This window comes from Lotus japonicus, chromosome 2, assembly GCF_012489685.1.
Source record: "Lotus japonicus ecotype B-129 chromosome 2, LjGifu_v1.2".
Lineage (NCBI taxonomy): Eukaryota > Viridiplantae > Streptophyta > Magnoliopsida > Fabales > Fabaceae > Lotus > Lotus japonicus.
In genome coordinates, this window is record NC_080042.1 from 67,006,529 (window position 1) to 67,026,851 (window position 20,323).

Here is a 20,323-nt window from a genome sequence, read left to right on the forward strand (position 1 = left end):
TTGCCTTCCCGGGATAAAGCTACATTGATTCGGGGAGATTAAATCTCCAAGAGACTCTTTCAACCGATTAGCTATAGTCTTGGTCAAGGTTTTGTAAATCACATTACAAAGACCAATGGGTCTATATTGAGAAATAAGGTGAGGTTTCTCAATCTTGGGGATTAATACAATGAGGGTATCATTAATCTCCCTGATCTTATTTGGATGTTGTATGCAATCTTGAAGAAACTGAATAACTGAGAGCCCAACAATATCCCACTGAGATTGGAAGAAAAGAGGGTTAAGGCCATCCGGGCCCGGGGCCTTCATAGCTCCCATGCTAAAGACCGAAGCTTTAATCTCATCTGGTTCAAGAGGACGCATGATATTCTCAAGGACCTCCCTAGGCAAGGTGGGAAAGGCATCTCTCACATGATAGGGAGAGCTGGTATTAGTCCTCGTGTAGAGGTTCTTGAAGAACTCACGAACCATGGCCCTCAACTGCTCCGGATCTGTGATGCTCCTCCCCTCCTCATTATCCAAAGCCTCGATCTTATTACGCTTGCGGCGCACCATGGTAGCGGTGTGGAAGAACCTAGTATTCTTGTCTCCATGATTGAGCCAGTTAACGCGGGACTTCTGGCGCCAAAGTAACTCTTCCTGAATTAACACTGATTGGTACTCACTCCAAAGCTTCTTTTGCAATTTCTCCAGATATGGGATATGAGCCATACGCAGTCTAGTATTAATGCCTTCGAGTCTACGCATTAGCTTGCGTTTTTTCCTGCCAATTTCTCCAAAGACTTGATGATTCCAACACTCTGCCTCTGTCCTGAAAGACTCTGAAGCCGTAGTCCAAGATCCATTCCCGTGCCAAGACTCACGAACCAGACGCGGGAAGTCTGAGTGCGTTAGCCAGGCTACCAGAAACCGGAAGGGACGTTGGGAAGTATCCATTATTCTAGCTCCCAATTGGAGGAGAAGAGGCTTATGATCGGATTTCAAGCGAGGGAGATGGAAGACGGAGGCCTCCGGAAAGGAGACAAAGCATCTATCGTTTCCCAGCACCCAATCGATGCGCTCCTTGACTCCGCGACCCTCCCAAGTGAAAGGAGGCCCTTTGAAACCAAGGTCAGATAAAGCACAGTCACTAATACATTCTCTGAACTTGCCCATGGCCATAGTATGAGGGGGTCCCCCTCCCACCTTGTCTGAGGCATGAAGATAGGCGTTACAGTCTCCCATGACTATCCAGGGTACGGACATGGAAGAGGCAATAAGGCGAAGTTCCCTCCAAAGCAAATTACGAATAGAGACATTAGGGCTACCATACACGAAGGTAACCTGAAGGCTCGGTAGGTTATTGGACGGAGTGATTCGCACATGAATGAACTGACGGTGGGAAGACAGAATCTCCACTGAACCAAGTTGTTTTGACCACAACAACCAAATCCCACCAGAGAAGCCTTCCGCTTCAACAACAAAAAACTCATCGAAACCCACGGTTTTCATGATTAGAGGTAGCTTAGAAGCACTGACTCTTGGCTCAAAAATAGCCATACAAGAAACATGATGTCTAAAACCAAGATCCTTGAGAAGAAGGGGCACTCCCTTGGCAGCAGCACCCCTTATATTCCAGCTGAGGATGTTGTACATCATCAAACACCAATTTGGATAAGTGGTAAACGAAACTGCTAAGAGTCCCGGTGCTGCCTAGGAGACATGCTCCTATCACGTTCCATGTGGAATGAGCTATGCTTCCCTCCTGGAGAATGCTTGGAAAAGGAATTATTTCCATGCATATTGCCGCCATGCCCCCTTGTGGGATCTCCTTGCAAATTGCGAGCTTTGTTCTTTACATTTTTAACAGAAACGAGCCCCACCTTGACCTGGTGAGGTGGCGGCGTTGAGGTCTCTTGAGTGACGTCAGCCCTGGGTTTATTAGCAGAAACATCATTATGACTGGAGACAGAATCTGACCCTTGATCATTCTCCTGAATAGTTGGCCTAGCAATGATTGCTACCTCAGAGGAAGTCAACGAGGTACCAATCTCCCCTTGATTTCCGTTATTCAGTAAAATAGTGCTTCCAGAAGAAGTGGGGGCCACCTGTTGCTGACTAATCGCCTCATTAACTGCAGGAATATTCCATTCGTTAGGATTGGGAGATGTTTTTGGGATTTGACCGCGATCCATGGGGATTGGATCCTTGATTATAGGATTTCCGTTTCCCACGTTGGCCGCGTCAACCACCATGTTGTCTAGGACTGTGAAACGCGAGCCGCCGTTCCTCCCGCCGGAAGCCCGCAGAGGAACGCCTTTCCCACCTTGGTTTCCGGAGTTAACTCTGGCTGGCCGTTTGGCGATCATCCATGGCCCAAAGTCCTCCTCCTGGTGTGTAGTCGTAGCCCCCGGTTGGAGTGTGGGCATCGAAGCATCCTGGATAAGCTCTCCTGATACTTTACTAGGGCAGGCTTCTTTCTTATGGCCAAATTTTCCACACGCGAAACAGATCAAGTCCAACCCTTCATATTCTATTTTGAACTCTTCTCCTTCAAAGACAAACCTGGACACAAGTGTCTTCCGGAGATCGACCTCGACACAGATCCTGGCAAATTTGGCTCGTTCTGAAATCTGTCCAGGTTGACCCTTTCTTGCCATGGTCTTCCATGTATAGTCATCCACTTTGACAAACCTTCCCACGCTCTTCCCAATCTCATGGAGCACCTCTTGATCGTAACATTCCACTGGGAACCCTGGGACTCTGAACCAAACCGCAACCCTAGTAAGTTCACCTTTGGAAGGGATAAACATGGGACGCCATTGTTGCACCACAAGATAGTGACCCATAATGACCCAAGGGCCCCCAGAAAACACATGAGCATAATCAATCCTATGAGCGAAGCGAACAACAAAGAAATCAAAGTCTAGGTCAATGACTTCCATTTCCCCAGAAGGCTGCCACAGTTTACCCAGTCGATCCTTAAGCAGGTTGAGGCCTATCCTCTTCCCCAGCAGCTTGACAATGATGGAATTTCTCCATGGGCGGCGTAGCTCTTCTCGTTTCTCTTTAGAGATTTTGATGACCGGGCATAGTGGATTACTATGTCCAGCACCATCATCCTCACCCTCCATCTCGTCACCTTCAGACTCAGGCTCAAAACCCTCCATGGGAACCTCCTCGTCCTCTGGCTCATCTCCCCCGTTGACTCCTAGACATACATCTTTGTAGGAGATCACCCTTCGTGACATTCGCACAGTTGACGCTGTTTCCGGTTCATGGGCCAGTGTAACTCCGACATCCTTCGTACTCCCCGGTGGATCACCGGAATGTTCCATAGCACGAAAACCTTGATGATTGAACTAATATGCTTAAATATTTATAATTTAAAATATGAATCGATGTATCAAATACAATAGACATATTCCCCGTGCAACGCGCGGGTAAAAAATCACTAGTTTAAGTAATAATTTAATTTTTTACATCAAAAAACATTTAAATTCTTCTTCTAATGTTTGATCTCTGGTTTTTACTTCATCAACTCATATGTCTCCAACTCTTGCAACTTGAGCTATCATTCAAGGACTAAGTAATAATGTAAATGTAATATTATATTCTTTATTTTTATATTTAGTAAATAAAATTTTATGATATACTATTAATAAATTATTAATTATTCACAGTTTATCTATGTTAATATATATGTAATGTATCATTTAAATTATCACGGTCGGACATCGGTTCGACCCCGGTTCGACCTTTGAACCTTGAACCTGTGCCTCCACCGGTTTGATGAGCGGTCCGGTTTTCTAAACATTGCTTTAAAGGGTAAAATAGGGAAACAAATGATAAGTTTTAAAAAGTTAATGATATTAATTACATTTCTTAATATGTGTGCATCTTCTCTTTATGGCAGTTATTTGGAAACGGAGGGAGTATATGTGATTTATACCGATTAAATTTTTTACAATTAAAAAGTTAATACAATTAATACTACAAAGTATGATTAAATATAGTCAACTGAGATTGATATACATATTTAAAGTTGAACAATTTATAGCTAATAAATATAACTAGTACAATATAAAGTGTCTTCAATGACTCATTAATGATTTATAAATGTCAAACTCAAGTAAATTTTACAAACATATAAAAATATTACTTTTATATATTTTATTTTCTTTTTTTACAATCTTTATATATCAACACATTAAATATAGCATTTAATACTTTCTCAATTGACTTTTTTTTTTTACAATTTCTGAAGTGACTTTTACTTATATGTGTGTATATATATAGATGTAAGCTCATACTTAACTAATTATTCCAATAACTTCGTTTGCTTCAATAAAATTATGGCAATACTTCTCTTTTTAATTGTTAGTTTGTGCATCCAGTGTTATGAAGTTAATGGAGGAAGAATACACCACCAAGATAAACAACTTCAGTCACATGACTACCAAAACTTGCAGGTATTATACTCTCAACTTTTATCATCTAAAGTCTCTGATTGTCACCTAATTAATTTTCTACCATAATTTATTTAAACGACACGTGGTTAAAAAATGCAGCCTTCAATAGATGATTCTTTTGATTGTGTTGATATGTACAACCAACCTGCTTTTCAACACCCTTTACTCAAAAATCACAAAATCCAGGTAACTATCGTTGCTAATTGAGTCATTTTAAAGATTTTTTTATACTTGCTTATAGAAATGTAAGCATCATTTAAGTATACTTGTGAAAATTATAATGGTACTAATCTTATTAATTTATGAGGTCGTTTTTTTTTAATATTTAGACTTTAAATTTTTTATCTAACATCTTCTTCTCATTATAACAAAGCTCTTCCCAACTTTTCTGAGAACCACCATGCAAAATAGATCAAGTTCCCTCAGTAAAGCTATTAAATATCAGAATTTCATCAGAGAATGTCCTCCAGGAAAAGTGCCTATTTTAAAGACCACAACAAGGCAAAAGATGGTTACCAAGTCATCTTCAAAATCGCAACTTGATGGTTTTAATGAATACTCTGAAAGTAACCCTGGGCATCATGTAAGTTGGTTTATTCAAAAATTGGTCTTCAAACTTTTCATTTGATGAATTGTTATCATAATATGTATATGGTTACATTACTTTGATTCAATAAAATATAAATAAAATATTACTATTCCTTGTAAGTTTCAATTTTATTTTGCTTAAATTTTATTTTTAATTGAAAACATTTTTTCTTTAGAAAAAGACAAATAGATTGGTCAAATATAGAACTATTTTAAATAATGATAACTTCACATTTAATTATGTATTTACTAATCACATTATTATCTATTTAAAACATGTTTATCTCATTGCTTTCATATCTTATAATCCTCAAGTTTGCTACCCTTGAAACAACCCAAGATATGATGTTTCATGGAGGAAGTGCAAGAATCGGCGTGTATAATTTATCGCTTCAAGAAAACCAATACAGCATATCTGGAATTTGGATTCAAAGTGGTCCACCAGCAGAACTCAATAGTATACAAGTCGGAAGTGATGTAAGTTAATTTTTATCTTGTTTATGCAAATAATTTTTTTGTTTCATGACAATTAAAAAATGGAAGAACAATTTTATTTTTCAAATGACCCAATTTAACCCATTGTATTCCTGTTTCGTTTATTATATTTACTCTATATACACTATTTTTAAGTAAAATATTCTTATTATGCAAGGTTCACCCAAGCTTATATGGAGACCATCAAATACGTATAACTGCATATTGGACAGTAAGACTCATAAATTAATGCACTGCTCTTTTCTTAATTACTTAATTTGATTATGCTTATCTATATAAATTCATGTAGGCAGATGGCTATCAAAAAACAGGATGTTATAATTACTAATGCCCAGGTTTTGTGCAAGTCCATCGAGGAACTGGCTTTGGAGGAGTCCTTCAGTACAGCTCTAAGATTGGATCGCTACATAAATTTGTTTGGAGTGTCAAAATCAAACAGGTAACTAAATTTTAAAAAATAAAACTGTATTAATTTGGTAACATCTTCACCTTTATGAAAGTTAAAACCTTCTATGCGATTTTGTACACACAAAAATTTAATTTCTTGTTATTATACACCAACATAGCCAAAAGAATTTCTTAGTAACTTACAATCATAAAATAAAATTTGACTTAAAATATATTAAATGATGAATTTTAATAAAGAGAAATGTACATAATTTAAATATTCTAACTAAAAAAAATATAAACAGAATAAATTTGAATATTTCAAATTAGTACTTTTAATGGAAAAATTTATATGGAAGTGTTTAATTACATAGATTGTTAAATTAATTTTTTATTAAAAAAATTTAATCAATTCTTAAATTTAAAAAATATATAAGTTATGAAACTTCTAATGATGTGTGAAATTTACTTTTCATTTATTTTACTATTATATTTGGTGCATATTTTCACATTTTTTACTTTAGTAATAGTACTGTACTATTATACTTATATTTAAATTTTAATGTAAAAACATATCATCTAACCTTTATAAATTAGTAAATGAAACTAATCTGCCCCTTATAAAACACACTATTTTTTTCTGTGAATTTGATAATTGTATTTACTAAATCCATTAAAAAAAACTTGGGTGATCTTTGTTATTTGGATGCATAAATGAGTATAATTTTTTTTAGAACATAAATGAGTACTCCCTCCGTTCCTTTTTAAGTGTCGTTTTAGAAGAAATTTTTTTGTTCCTATTTAACTGTCGTTTTGATGTTTTAAGGTCCATTTTGTCAATTATACCCTTACTAGTAAGTGAAAATTAAATTCCAATGAAAGTACCCAAAAGACCTTTCAAAGTTACAAAGAAAAGGTGTTAACATTAAATTTTGTCAAAGGAAAAGATTCATCAATTGAAGAGTTAAAATTCTATAAAAAGGGAAGTTAAATGTTTATTTCGTTGGAATTGGAGGGGGTTTATAAAAAAATTTGCTACTTAGGAGGGAAGAAGGATAAATGGTTTAATGATTTGAGAGAGTGGAAAAAAAAAATTAGTTATCCACTATCTTGGTTGGAAAACTTTATAACTTCATGATTAGAATGTGAGAGGGTAGAATGGGAAAAAAACTTCAATAACCCACTATCTTGGTTGAATAGATTTTCGCTAGAATGACACTTATAAAGGAATGCGGGGGGAGGGGGGGGGTATCAGTTAATTTGATGATATCAATTCAAATTTTTTATTTTGTGTTTTCATAGATATCTGATGGTAGTGCTTTCTTTTTGGTTTATAATTATAGGATGTGTTTTTCCCCACATAAAATGGGGATGCAGATATATCTTGTCAAACACAAAAAATATCATTTGTGTAAGAATTATTTATGAAATAAATGATATGATTTACAATTTCTAAGATATATGTTTTACATATTATAAGCATTTTCCTTCACGAAAAAACCTTGTACCATTTGTTTAACTATAACGCATGCTATAAAGATTCATTTCATAACTATAAACAATGTGGTTACAAAAAAAATATATTGTTGAACAATTTAATTTGGAATTTAACTGTTTCATTGAATAAATTATACATTAATAAGAGAAACAGTTGAAGCTTCAAACAATATATTTATATATTTTTAAAGTTTCATTTCTAACTTTACACATTTTATAATTAAATAATATTTTACTTAACTGATATTAAAAATAATTATTCTAACATGTATATTATAAATTTAAATAGAGTTGAAATAATTAAGAAAGTAACATATAAAATAACTTGTAACAGCCATAAAAATTAAGGTATTAGTAATTTATATTATGGATTTATATGTGCTTTACAATATTTTATTTATTCATTAGATATGAATGCTAATATCATTTTTAGACAACTTATTTATTATCTTTTAACTGCTTGAATATTTATAGGATAAATCCACAGGTAATTGGTGGTGCATTGGTGGGAAAGACAATGTGGCACTGGGGTACTGGCCTAAAAAAATATTTACTCACTTAAGTCAGGGTTCATCGTTAATTAAATATGGCGGTGAAACCTATGCTCCATCCAATATGATTAGTCCCCCAATGGGCAGTGGTAGATTGCCTAAGGAGTTATTCAAAAACTCTGGTTTCATTTCAAATCTTGAGATTGTCGATTCAAATTACAATGAAGTCGAAGTGAAACCCAAGGAGATGAAGTCAAATTGTGATACAACACCTAATTGTTATGACGTGTTGTACCGTGGTTATGAAGGATCTTTATATCGACAAGCCTTTCTCTTTGGTGGGCCAGGTGGAAAATGTGGTATATGATTATATTTAAAACTTTATTTAATAAAAGGTTGTTTATTGATGCTATGGATTCTTGGAATTTAGTATGCATGAACTTCAATATATTGTGAAAATAAAGATTTTTATTGAGAAATCAATTTTTTTGCAAATGCCAAGAAAATAAGCTCATGAGAACATCCCTCTCATGAAGAGTTATAGTTACAGTTTTAATTCCAAAGAGATCCAATCTATTACCACCTTTGTTTGCCAAAAAAATTAGCAACAATGTTGCTTTCCCTATAAGTGTGTCTAATCTCCACACATTTCACTTATCTCATCAGAAAATCAATTTAGTTCAACTCATTAAATAGTTTCCAATGCCTCTTTTTCTTTGAAGAAACTCATCTCACCGCTATCAATGAATCACTTTCAAGGATGATATTTTTTAAGAGATATTGGTGACGGAAGAGAAGTGTGGATGGATTTTACCTTCCCTTTGAATGCCCAACCATGATCTAAATTCAAGGAGAAAAACCCAGAATTTTTCTACTTGCATTGAGTACCACACCCCCACCTTACTTGGGCTTGGATTCCCTTTTGAAGCTCCGTCAACATTACCCTTCAACAGACCTGTGGAAGGAGGAGACCAAGATGCATATCTTGGAGGCTTCAAGTTGGATCTCATATCTATGTTGCAAGGTTCCTCATTATATCAGGATTATCGTATTGTGAAAATAAATATAAAAACAAAATATAAGTTTAATTGAATTAAAAGTTTTGATGAAGTATATATTATTGTTCTAAATCACATAATACATTTTCATAGAACATTTTCATTTTCATTTCACTTTAATATTTTATAAATATATTATAGTTTAAGTAAATATGAAAATTATTTTTAATTATAAAATATAATAAAATTATAAATAATTGTGTTGAGACATTTCAATAAGTAGTATTTGAGTTCTCTTTGTGTAATTAGTTAATATTACTGAAACACAGAGTATGCGGAGCTCATAGTATACTGACTAGAACCTTCTTTCACCTAAGTCCACGCGTCTCGCTTGCCCTGAATAGGAAAAAATGAGGAAACAATTCTCACCAATTCTGCACGTTGAGACTCAAGAGCCCCCACTATCTCCTCCGTCCATTTAAAATCCCAAGACCACTAATTCTCAATCCAAAACACCATATCTCTTACTTTACATTGTTGCTGCACAGAAATTCGAAAGAGATCAGGAAACCTGACCATAAAGATTCATGCACTTGGTTTAGCGTGTGGTGGGAATCTTGCTGGTATTCTTTCAAGTGGTTCTTGATACTGTGATACTCTATTGTATGCGTAAATCTCCTGGGGGTTTGAATAAATTTTGGGCAATATTTTGTTTTTCACTTTTTCTTATCATGTGGTTGGCTTCGGCTTTATATAACTGTTGCCGCACTTTCTCTTGTGCTTTGGCACTCTCTTTTGTATTCGGGCTAAGCACCCCTTATGCTTATTTTAAATACAATTTTGGCTTATAAAAAAATCCAAATTATAGCCCCCACCACAATTCATCAGTCTTGTGTCACCATAATCAAAACATCCTCATTTATTCCCATTAAAAAATAACAATTGTTGACTCTGCTGATTTCGCCTCCGAATGTTTGATGGCCATAAACGAGTTTTTGATGATACAACTATTTCGTTGTTATTCTCCTGAAATTGCTCATTTTCCTTATCAGTTACTAACAAATTTTTGAATTTTTTTTTTGAAACAACCCAAACCTATTATTTCATCATATTCTTAACCGACATCACGCAAGTCATTTTTTTTTGTCAGCAAAAAAGGTAAATATATTTTCTATGTTTCAAGCTTTGTTACTGTTCACAAATGCCTTTTTTTTTTGTTACCAAGCACGGTTGCTTTTAGGCCGTTTTGTTTCATGAGCTGATGTTCCATGCTAGAACATAGAGAGGGAAGGTAGTACCCAAAGTGTGAGGAAAGTGATGTGAATGCTTAGAGAGAGAAGCTTTAACCGCTTGGAGAGAGAAGCTCTAACCGCTTAAGGGGAGAGAATATAACTGAATTTCAATGCTATTATTACTCAAATGAGCTAAGAGTCCTTTACAATTGATATTCCCCTCCTATTTATAGAGGTAGAGTTGGGCTTTGACGCCTTTATCCTATCCAAATAGGCCAGTTGGGCCTCGGGAGGGACGACCCAAAGTCACGGCGCGCCCCCCGCCCAAGGCCAGGTTCCCTGGGCGAGGGACCCTGGGGTCTCGCCCAGTCTACAAGTCCACAAGACACCGAGCTCGAAGCATGAGAGCTGAGTGTGTCTTTAAGTAAGAAATAAGGCGAGATCCCTAAGGATACTGACTAAAGCTTAAAAACTTAAAATATAAAAGTGAAAAACAATGGACAACATGGCCTGATAAATAAAGTCTTTGCAATCAAAACTTTGGATCTCCAGCCGCGCCCTCTTCTTCCGGGAGACTCAAGTCCACAAGCAGGCTTGTGGCGACGGCTTTTAATCCGCCCGCCTCAGCATAGGTATGCACGTGCCTCGAAGTGACACCAGGGGTTGTGAATCCACAAAATCTCAACCGCTGCCTTTGACATGTCCTTTCCAGTCGCGTCATAACTTTAGCAATTTTGAACTTCCACCAATCAGTAGCAGCCGTTGCAGCTTTCATTTAATGCGGTACCCCCGTTTTCCTAAAATCTATGCCACGTCTCCTGAGGTAATCATTCCACCTTTGCCATGATGGGGCACGATTTCCCAATCCGTTTCTTATCATAACTCTTAAATTCAACTTCTTTCTCTCACTCCACTTTTGAAACCCTCCACAATCTCGCAAAGTTACCCAAGGTGTTACTCCAGCATCTTCTCCTTTTCCGCCCCAGTCCCTTTTCGCAAAAGATGACTCCTCAACGCCGCACCAAAAGATCCTCCCGACTCCAAAGCCCCGCTTAAACATCCCGCGCCCCGGCCACTCCTCTTCCTGCCGGGGGGCTTTCCCTTAATGAAAGTGAAAAGAGTGCCTTCTGACACAAAGTCCTTTCCACCCTCCCTCCGTCAGCTACCCAGGAACCTATTCTAAAGGCCATCTGCCAACCCTCTGAGTTGTCCACCGACAAATCCGTCGGGTCGGAGGGTTATGCCACGGCAAATCTCTCGAAGATGTCCTTATCACCAACCGGGGCTTGAGCAGCTGTCGCCCCTGGAAGTGCCGCACACTCAAACAAGGCGCGGAAGAGCCCCACTTCTTTTATGTTTATGAGTACTTCTTTCTTAATCTGGGGATCAAACTGAAGGTATGAAAAACGGTAGAAAGGGGGGGGGTTTGAATAACGTTTTCAGTATAAAACTTCCACCTTAAAGATTTTGACAAATCTTTCGAGAACTTAAGTGCTAAAGATAAGAGATAGAAAAGCACACAAGGATTTTATCCTGGTTCACTTGATAAATCACTCAAGCTACTCCAGTCCACCCGTTAAGGTGATTTCTTCCTTCTTAGAATGAAGGCAATCCACTAATCAGGTAAGAGTTACAACTGCACTTGAAACCTACAAGTGACTAACAATTACACTGACTTGGCTCACACTAAGATTCACTCTCTTAGTCTTCTCTAGGATCCGATCAACCTTGATCTCCTAAAGGAACTAAACAAACTGTTTATCAAAGAATTGTTTACAAGAGAATTGCTTCTAAAAAGCTAATAGTAAACTCAATGAATTTCAGATGAAAGAAAGCTTAGAAGAATTTAAGTTTGTCTTGCGCGTATGTGAATGCTTCTTGCCGTTTCTTTCAGTCTTCAGCCTCTTTATATACTCCAAGGATTAGGGTTGAGCGTTGCATGGGAAATGCTACCGTTGGAGGGCAGTTCTGGAAAATCCAACTTCTGCTGTGTCTGAGACTGTTAGGTAGGTCGTCAGGAAGGTACAGTTGCTTTTGTACTTGGATAGCGACTTGACCTTTAAACCTAGGAGACTTCTGATCAGGGGAATGCTTCATATTGGAACTTGTGAAGCCGGTTGATCAGAGTCAGAGGGAAAGCCCAGATCCTCTGACCATTGTTTCTTCTGATTCTGAACTCAGAGGGAAGAACATGGTCTTCAGAGTATCTTGCTTCTGGACATCAGAGTTTCCACTATTCAGCTTCTGGATCTTCAGAGTCTTCTACACCATCAGAATATCTGAGCCTTCAGTGTTTCTTGGTTATCAGACTTTCTGGATCTTCAGAGCTTCTAGTGACTGAGTCCACATCAGAGTTTGTATAACTTCAGAACTTCTGAAGCTTTTCCACTGTTCATACTGAACATGGTGAATGCGAAAGCGTTGCTTGGGTTGCTCTTTATACACAGTGCTTCTGATTTGTGTGAGATTGAGTTGAGGTCAGAGCCTGTAAATAGCACACTCAGAAAAACAAGTTAGAGTACCACAATTGTTCATATCAAAAGGTTAACTTGTAATCATCAAAACATAGAGTTGTACTACTAGATCAAAACTTGATCTTACACAAACTACCCTTCTCCCCTTTTCTTTGCCAGGTTTTGAGGGAGATTAATGTAGCCCCAAGCCAACTTCACTTGAACGCCTAGGCCTTCATTCGATGCTATGAGATTCTATGTGACGCCATCAACCTTGAAGCGAAAACCTCATATTTCTTTTACTTCTACGACGTGGAGCTAATATCCTTGAAAGCTGAGACTCCCGGGTGGGTATCTTTGAAGTCCCGAACGGGTCGGCAGCGTCTCCAACCTTATAAGAGCAATATCAAGATGGGGCCCGGGCGCCGATATTTTCGCATAATCGTGCACCCCTCCTATCCTGAAGCTTTCACACGCCGGGATGGGACTGCTTCATTTCCCTTTTATTGGACCGAGGAGCCCCGCGACGTTCCTCCGCCATCCGATGCATCACTAAATAATGAAGACAAAGCCATCCTCGGCTTCCTCGCCGGGTTCCCCATCTTTAAATGCTCCCAGTTGCTCGAAGCCGCTCGTGAAAATACACTCCACACCCTCCTCGAAGGGATTGACTTTACTGTGGCCACCCTACAACGCGCCTTGGTGACGTCTGGCCCCCAGATCCCATGGTGACGTCGCTCCGCCTTCCCCCCCGAAGAGGTCCCAGAAATCCAAAAAAGTTAACCCCGATTCAGAGGGAAAAAGAAGAAAAAGAAAGGCGAGAAACCTCCACACCTGGAGAAAAAGATGGGCAAGAAACCTTCAGTTGGCGAAGCGTCCACCCCACACCTGGCGGGCGAAGAGACGCCGAAGCCCTTGGGCGGTGCTGAGTCCAGAGGGGGTTTCCGCTGGTCAACAACCTTCTGAAAATCCTCACCAAACAATTCCTTCCCCTGATCCAGTCGGGGCGGATCCAGCTGTGAGTGTTGGTTCTTCTGCAAGTGCACATAATCTACCCGGTTTTAAATTGGAATTGGCGCCTATGCGCTTTGAATTGGCGCTCAAGCGCTCTGAATTGGCGCCTAGGCGCCAATTACCTTCCAGAGGCACTTTTTCAGCATGGAATTGGCGCTCAGGCGCTCTGAATTGGCGCCTGAGCAGCCCAACCTCGTGATTTTTGCCTATAAATAGGATTTTAGTCATTTTCGTTTGGGATCTTGGATATCAATTCCATTTTTACATAAGTTTAGAGGTAGAGGATCATCTAGGAGAGTGAGAGAAGGCTTCCAAGCTTGTGTTCAAGGTTGCCATGCTTGGCTAATCTCTCTTCTTTACTTTGGTTTTCTTGTAAGACTTTTCCTTTTAAGTTATAATCTTAAGTTCTTTCCCACATGTTCTTCTTCTTTCCTTGAATCCCATATCCATGCTTTATGTTTCAAGTTAGAACATGTGCTAGCTTTATACTTTTCTATAATTAGAACGGAAGTTTGTTATAGATTAGGGAACTAATTTGGGATTGCCCCTTCAATCTTGGCTACTAGGAATAGAGGAAGGGTTGGGGTTTTTTGGCCTGAACTTTATAATCTTTATGCTTCAAACAAATGTTTAAGTACACAAGGAATTGGGCTTATCTTTTGGTTTGAAAGAATAATCTATGCGAGGCATCGATAGGTAAATGCTTAGGCTATAACATCAAGGAGAGATTCATGAGAACATGTGCTTAGAATGATGTGCTTGAATTGATTAGTTGAGCAAGAACCCAAAGTAAATCACTCTTTCTTTTCATTTTCTGTTTCATTTCTGAATTTATATTTTCTTTTTCTTTATTACTACTTCGACATATGTTTGCCTCAATAAAACAAACCTTCAAACTCGAGGCTTAAACCGAATCTATTCACTGACAATCCCTGTGGTTCGATATTTAAAACCGGGTGGATTTCGTACACTTGCGGATTTACCAACAGTCTTGAACTGCGGAAGTTCCAAAAATTCCATATCTTTAGGGCTCCAGCTGAAGAGGTCAAAATTTTACTCTACCAACTTTTCCAAATGTCGTTCCTGTTCAGACGTGAGTCTGGGCTCAATTGCCAACACTCCTCTATTGAATTTGTTTCTTTCTAGATCATCAACTATCCCTGCCCAGCGCTCCTCTGCCCTAATGTCTGTGAACGGTCCCTTTCTTTCTGTTTCCTCAACCTCTTTTGCCTGCCTTTGATTCTTCCGTTGTCTCTTTACCTTTTCACCGACAGTCTCTCCTATCCTGCGCTCCTGCGTACCCCTCTTGTTCTGATTTCCCTCCTGAATCTCTATTTCATGACACCGATGTCCCTCGCCAGCTCCTTTTTTGCCGTACATGCTGAGGCAATTATTGTAACATTCTCAGGCTCGCCTTTGGTCGACCGCAAACTTTCCCACTCTTCTGCACATCAGCGGATACTTAACCGCCAGATGAGCTGTGGAGATTACCGCACAAAGACGGTTAAGTGTGTTCCTTCCTATAATGACGTTATATGAAGCTACGACCTGTATCACGAGGTATCTCACACGAAGGAGCTTGGCATTCTCATCGATCCCAAAGATTGTGTCCAAATCTATGTATCCCCGCACCCAAACTTGCTCGCCTGAAAACCCCACCAGAGTTCCTGTATAAGGCATTAAATCTTTATCTGTTAATCTCAGCTGATTGAATGCATCTCCATAGATGATATCAGCAGAGCTGCCTTGGTCTAAAAGGACTCGGCGGACATTAAAACTGTTGATCCTGATCATCACGACTATAGGATCGTCCTTGTGCGTTTTAACCCCCTCAAAGTCTGCCGTTGAAATTACTATGTCGGGATGCTGGAACCCAAAAGGAGTCTCGTATTGTTGCACCGACATCACCGCCCTAGCGTGTCTTCTCCTTGCTGAGGCTGTTACACCACCCCCTCCAAAACCACCTGCAATTGTATTTATCGTGCCAACCGGTGGCTCAAGATCCTTGATAGCAATTCCGCAAGTGCACGAATTGCCCAAAGTAATATTAAGATATCGAACCACAGAGATAGTTGTTTATCAAATTGTTCAAGGACTTTTAGTGTTAAGAATTGTAAAAGGAAAAAGCAAAATATGTTTGAAGTTTGGTTGTGTGAATAAAACTTGTGAGAAAAAGCTAGAATTATAATTCAGAGAAGAAGTACCCTGGGCAAAGTTCCACTTAGTCCAATTATGGTTCTCAAATCAAGTTCTTATATGAAGTTTAGAATCCTTATCCATGATGTTATAGCCTCTACCTCTACTTGTTAATTCCTTTATCAAGTAAATGATTCAATTTCATTTGCCAAACCTAATGCCTTAGTGCCTAGTCAATTCAATTGAAGAATGAAGTTTATAAGTTCAGGCCAACATAATAAGTTTCTACCCTTATTCCTAAGTGATAGCAAACAAATAAATCTAATCCCAAGTCTCTTAATCCTCACCAACTTCCGTTGTGCAAGAAGAAAGCTAAACACTCGTGTGCACTCAAGAGCATATTGATTCAGAGAAAAGATACATGGAAAAGAAACTTTATTCATATAAGAAAATAAGAAGTTTAAACCATAATCAGAACTAAGGTTCACTTCACCCAAAGTACAAAGAGAAACTAGCCAAGCATGGCTATGAAATTCATAATGCAAATTATAAGAACAAAAACCTGAAATAAGAGTGCCAAGAAGCCTCCCACAAGCTCCAAGAAACTAGAACTAAAGTTTTTCTTAGAAAAGTACAAAGATACCTAAAAGAAATAACAAAATCTCTATTTATAGAGTTTCCAGCGGTAATCCACGCATGTGCATGGCCTCCTCTACGCACATGCGTGGGCAAAACCCTCAAAATCGCACAATTCGCAGCATCAGGTTTTGCCTCCACGCATGTGCGTGAATCAGACGGCGCACATGCGTGGGCATCAGGTTTTTCCTACAGTAGCTCCACGCATGTGCGTGGAATAAACGGCGCACATGCGTGGCTCATCTGATTTTTCTTCAATTTTGTAACTTCTTCTTCATCTATCATCATGGCTCATTACTTGGCTTTTAATCATCATCATTTTCCTTCAAAAACACCTGAAACCTTCAAAGAATCTCAACAAACCATCATTCCACCAATGTAACTCATGGAAACACTCATTTAATCATAATAATTCAACAACCATCCATTCAATTCATCAAATAAAACTCCTAATATGCAATCAACTCTCCTATATTCAACGGACTTCAGCTCAAAACTGACCTTAGGAATTACCCTCTAACTAAAACTAATAAAAAGACCAAATGAATAGACTTAAAACAACTAAACTAATGCAGATGCAATTATGAACTAAAAAGTGACTCAACTTGACTTAAAACTCAATAAAGGATTCAAAAAGGAAAAGAAAGAAACAAAAGGGACTCGATAAACATAGAATAAACCTCAGGTCATCAATCCTTATTAAAGGTTTCCTCTGCTCCTTTCTTTCGTGCGGCCAGTGTTTCCTTTTTGTCAGTATTCGGCGTGTGGTGACGATCTTCCCGCCGGCGATCATCTTGCGGGTGAGACCCCCTATACCTGCTCCCCTGCTATCGCCACGTTCATTCAGCTGTGACCGCCCCGCTCGGATGAGCCTCTCGATCTCATTCTTCATAGTAAAGCAATCTCTCGTGTCATGTCCTGCTAAACGGTGGTACTCGCACAACTTGGTCTTGTCTGTCGTTGCCCGCGTCGGGTCAATCCCTCTTTCGCCCTCCTCAACTGCGTGCGTCGCCTTAACTTCACGCAGCAGCTCTGTCAGGTGGGCATTCAAGCTTTTCCCTGCCTCCACTCGGCGACGAGGGTCAGCCTTATGCCATGGTCGGCGCCGCTCAAAATTTTCCTTTTTGGGATACAAAGGTTTTCTCGGCGCCCTTTCCCCTGTTCGAACCTTCCTGTCCCGTCTTCTGCTTCCCTCTACTTTCTCCTTGCTCGACTTATCTTCTGGTGACACGTCCCTCTAGTCGCCATCCTTCTCTACCTTCGCGCGTCTCCGCTTAAAAGCGTCATCTGAAGGTATGAAAAACGGTAGAAAGGGGGGGTTTGAATAACGTTTTCAATATAAAACTTCCACCTTAAAGATTTAGACAAATCTTTCGAGAACTTAAGTGCTAAAGAAAAGAGATAGAAAAGCACACAAGGATTTTATCCTGGTTCACTTGATAAATCACTCAAGCTACTCCAGTCCACCCGTTAAGGTGATTTCTTCCTTCTTAGAATGAAGGCAATCCACTAATCAGGTAAGAGTTACAACTGCACTTGAAACCTACAAGTGACTAACAATTACACTGACTTAGCTCACACTAAGATTCACTCTCTTAGTCTTCTCTAGGATCCGATCAACCTTGATCTCCTAAAGGAACTAAACAAACTGTTTATCAAAGAATTGTTTACAAGAGATTTGCTTCTAAAAAGCTAATAGTAAACTCAATGAATTTCAGATGAAAGAAAACTTAGAAGATTTTAAATATGTCTTGCGCGTATGTATTGCTTCTAGCCGTTTCTTTCAGTCTTCAGCCTCTTTATATACTCCAAGGATTAGGGTTGAGCGATGCATGGGAAATGCTACCGTTGGAGGGCAGTTCTGGAAAATCCAGCTTCTGCTGTGGCTGAGAACGTTAGGTAGGTCGTCAGGAAGGTACAGTAGCTTTTGTACTTGGATAGCGACGCGACCTTTAAACCTAGGATGAAGGTATGAAAAACGGTAGAAAGGGGGGGGTTTGAATAACGTTTTCAGTACAAAACTTCCACCTTAAAGATTTTGACAAATCTTTCGAGAACTTAAGTGCAAAAGATAAGAGATAGAAAAGCACACAAGGATTTTATCCTGGTTCACTTGATAAATCACTCAAGCTACTCCAGTCCACCCGTTAAGGTGATTTCTTCCTTCTTAGAATGAAGGCAATCCACTAATCAGGTAAGAGTTACAACTGCACTTGAAACCTACAAGTGACTAACAATTACACAGACTTAGCTCACACTAAGATTCACTCTCTTAGTCTTCTCTAGGATCCGATCAACCTTGATCTCCTAAAGGAACTAAACAAACTGTTTATCAAAGAATTGTTTACAAGAGATTTGCTTCTAAAAAGCTAATAGTAAACTCAATGAATTTCAGATGAAAGAAAGCTTAGAATAATTTGAATATGTCTTGCGCGTATGTATTGCTTCTAGCCGCTTCTTTCAATCTTCAGCCTCTATATATACTCCAAGGATTAGGGTTGAGCAATGCATGGGAAATGCTACCGTTGGAGGGCAGTTCTGGAAAATCCAGCTTCTGCTGTGGCTGAGAACGTTAGGTAGGTCGTCAAAAAGGTACACTTGCTTTTGTACTTGGATAGCGACTTGACCTTTTAACCTAGGAGACTTCTGATCAGAGGAATGCTTCGTATTGGAACTTGTGAAGCCGGTTGATCAGAGTCAGAGGGAAAGCACAGATCCTCTGACCATTGTTTCTTCTGATTCTGAACTCAGAGGGAAGAACATGGCCTTCAGAGTTTCTTGCTTCTGGACTTCAGAGTTTCCACTATTCAGCTTCTGGATCTTCAGAGTCTTCTACACCATCAGAACATCTGAACCTTCAGTGTTTCTTGGTTATCAGAACTTCTGGATCTTCAGAGCTTCTAGTGACTGAGTCCTCATCAGAGTTTGTATAACTTCAGAACTTCTGAAGCTTTTCCACTGTTCATACTGAACATGGTGAATGCGAAAGCGTTGCTTGGGTCACTCTTTATACACAGTGCTTCTGATTTGTGTGAGATTGAGTTGAGGTCAGAGCCTGTAAATAGCACACTCAGAAAAACACGTTAGAGTACCACAATTGTTCATATCAAAAGGTTAACTTGTAATCATCAAAACATAGAGTTGTACTACTAGATCAAAACTTGATCTTACAATCTCCCCCTTTTTGATGATGACAAAACTAAGATTTTTGATGAACAATTCTTAAACATTAAACTGAATTCACTCAGAGTTTAGAGATATAGAATAATACTTATCCTGATGTGAATAGTTTATCTTGCTCATTCTGCATTCAAGTCACTGCTTGATTCTGAGCTTAGCTCCCCCTGAATCTAATACTTGATGAAAACGTTAGTAAAGTCTAGATTCTGAGCTAAATAATATAAGAGTTCAGAGTGAAAAACTTATGACATAGATGAAAATCGAGTAAACAGAGCGCATAAGTAATTAGAGTCATGGACAAGGTATCAGAGTCTTGGGTATCAGAGTCAACTTATAATCACTTCAGAAGAAGTGAAATGTATTCCTTGTATTTGCCCAGTGACATATCTATGGTCATGAAGGTGGAACTCTTAAATTCTCCAAAAGAAAAATAAATCACACTAACACATCTTACACATCAAAAACTGGGTTTACTCCCCCTTTTTGTCATAAGCAAAAAGCTTGGGGTGTGAAAAACTTAGCTTGAAGTACAAGGTACTCCCCCTTAGAGAAGGTCTAAGTTTAAAGAAAATGAAAACGATGCAAGAATCAGAGTTAGGCGAAATAAATAGAAGAGTTAATGCAAGAGAAGAACGTTTACCACCGGTCAAGTGAGTAAAGAGAAGGGTCAGTTACCAAGAACTTAACCTCGAGAAACCGTAGGAGCATTAACTTTCAGAGAGAAAGTGAAGCCTATATAAAGCGTTGGAGAGAAAGGTAAGCTTC

The 20,323-nt window shown here is 38.8% G+C and overlaps 2 protein-coding genes across 2 annotated transcripts in view; one reads left to right on the forward strand and one right to left on the reverse strand.

Moving 5' to 3' along the window:
- The first annotated feature begins 4,308 nt into the window (after positions 1 to 4,308).
- LOC130735574 (uncharacterized) lies at positions 4,309 to 8,291 on the forward strand. Its single transcript, XM_057587513.1, has 7 exons — positions 4,309 to 4,451; positions 4,551 to 4,637; positions 4,825 to 5,034; positions 5,355 to 5,516; positions 5,692 to 5,745; positions 5,824 to 5,973; positions 7,893 to 8,291. Exons 1-6 carry the CDS (start codon positions 4,335 to 4,337, stop codon positions 5,860 to 5,862), a joined length of 669 nt encoding a protein of 222 aa, XP_057443496.1. The 5' UTR covers positions 4,309 to 4,334; the 3' UTR covers positions 5,863 to 5,973; positions 7,893 to 8,291.
- Positions 8,292 to 11,377: 3,086 nt separating this feature from the next.
- LOC130736895 (uncharacterized) overlaps positions 11,378 to 20,323 on the reverse strand; it is a 31,332-nt gene continuing 22,386 nt past the window's right edge. Inside the window, exon 3 of the mRNA XM_057588668.1 lies at positions 11,378 to 11,530. Within this exon, the coding sequence (XP_057444651.1) occupies positions 11,378 to 11,530 (153 nt within the window). The remainder of the gene's footprint in view (positions 11,531 to 20,323) is intronic.

Coding starts and splice junctions, on each gene's coding strand:
- LOC130735574 (XM_057587513.1), top strand. CDS start 4,335: ATGGCAATACTTCTCTTTTTAATTGTTAGTTTGTGCATCCAGTGTTAT. Junction 4,452..4,550: donor ATGACTACCAAAACTTGCAG/GTATTATACTCT, acceptor TAAAAAATGCAG/CCTTCAATAGATGATTCTTT. Junction 5,035..5,354: donor AAAGTAACCCTGGGCATCAT/GTAAGTTGGTTT, acceptor ATAATCCTCAAG/TTTGCTACCCTTGAAACAAC.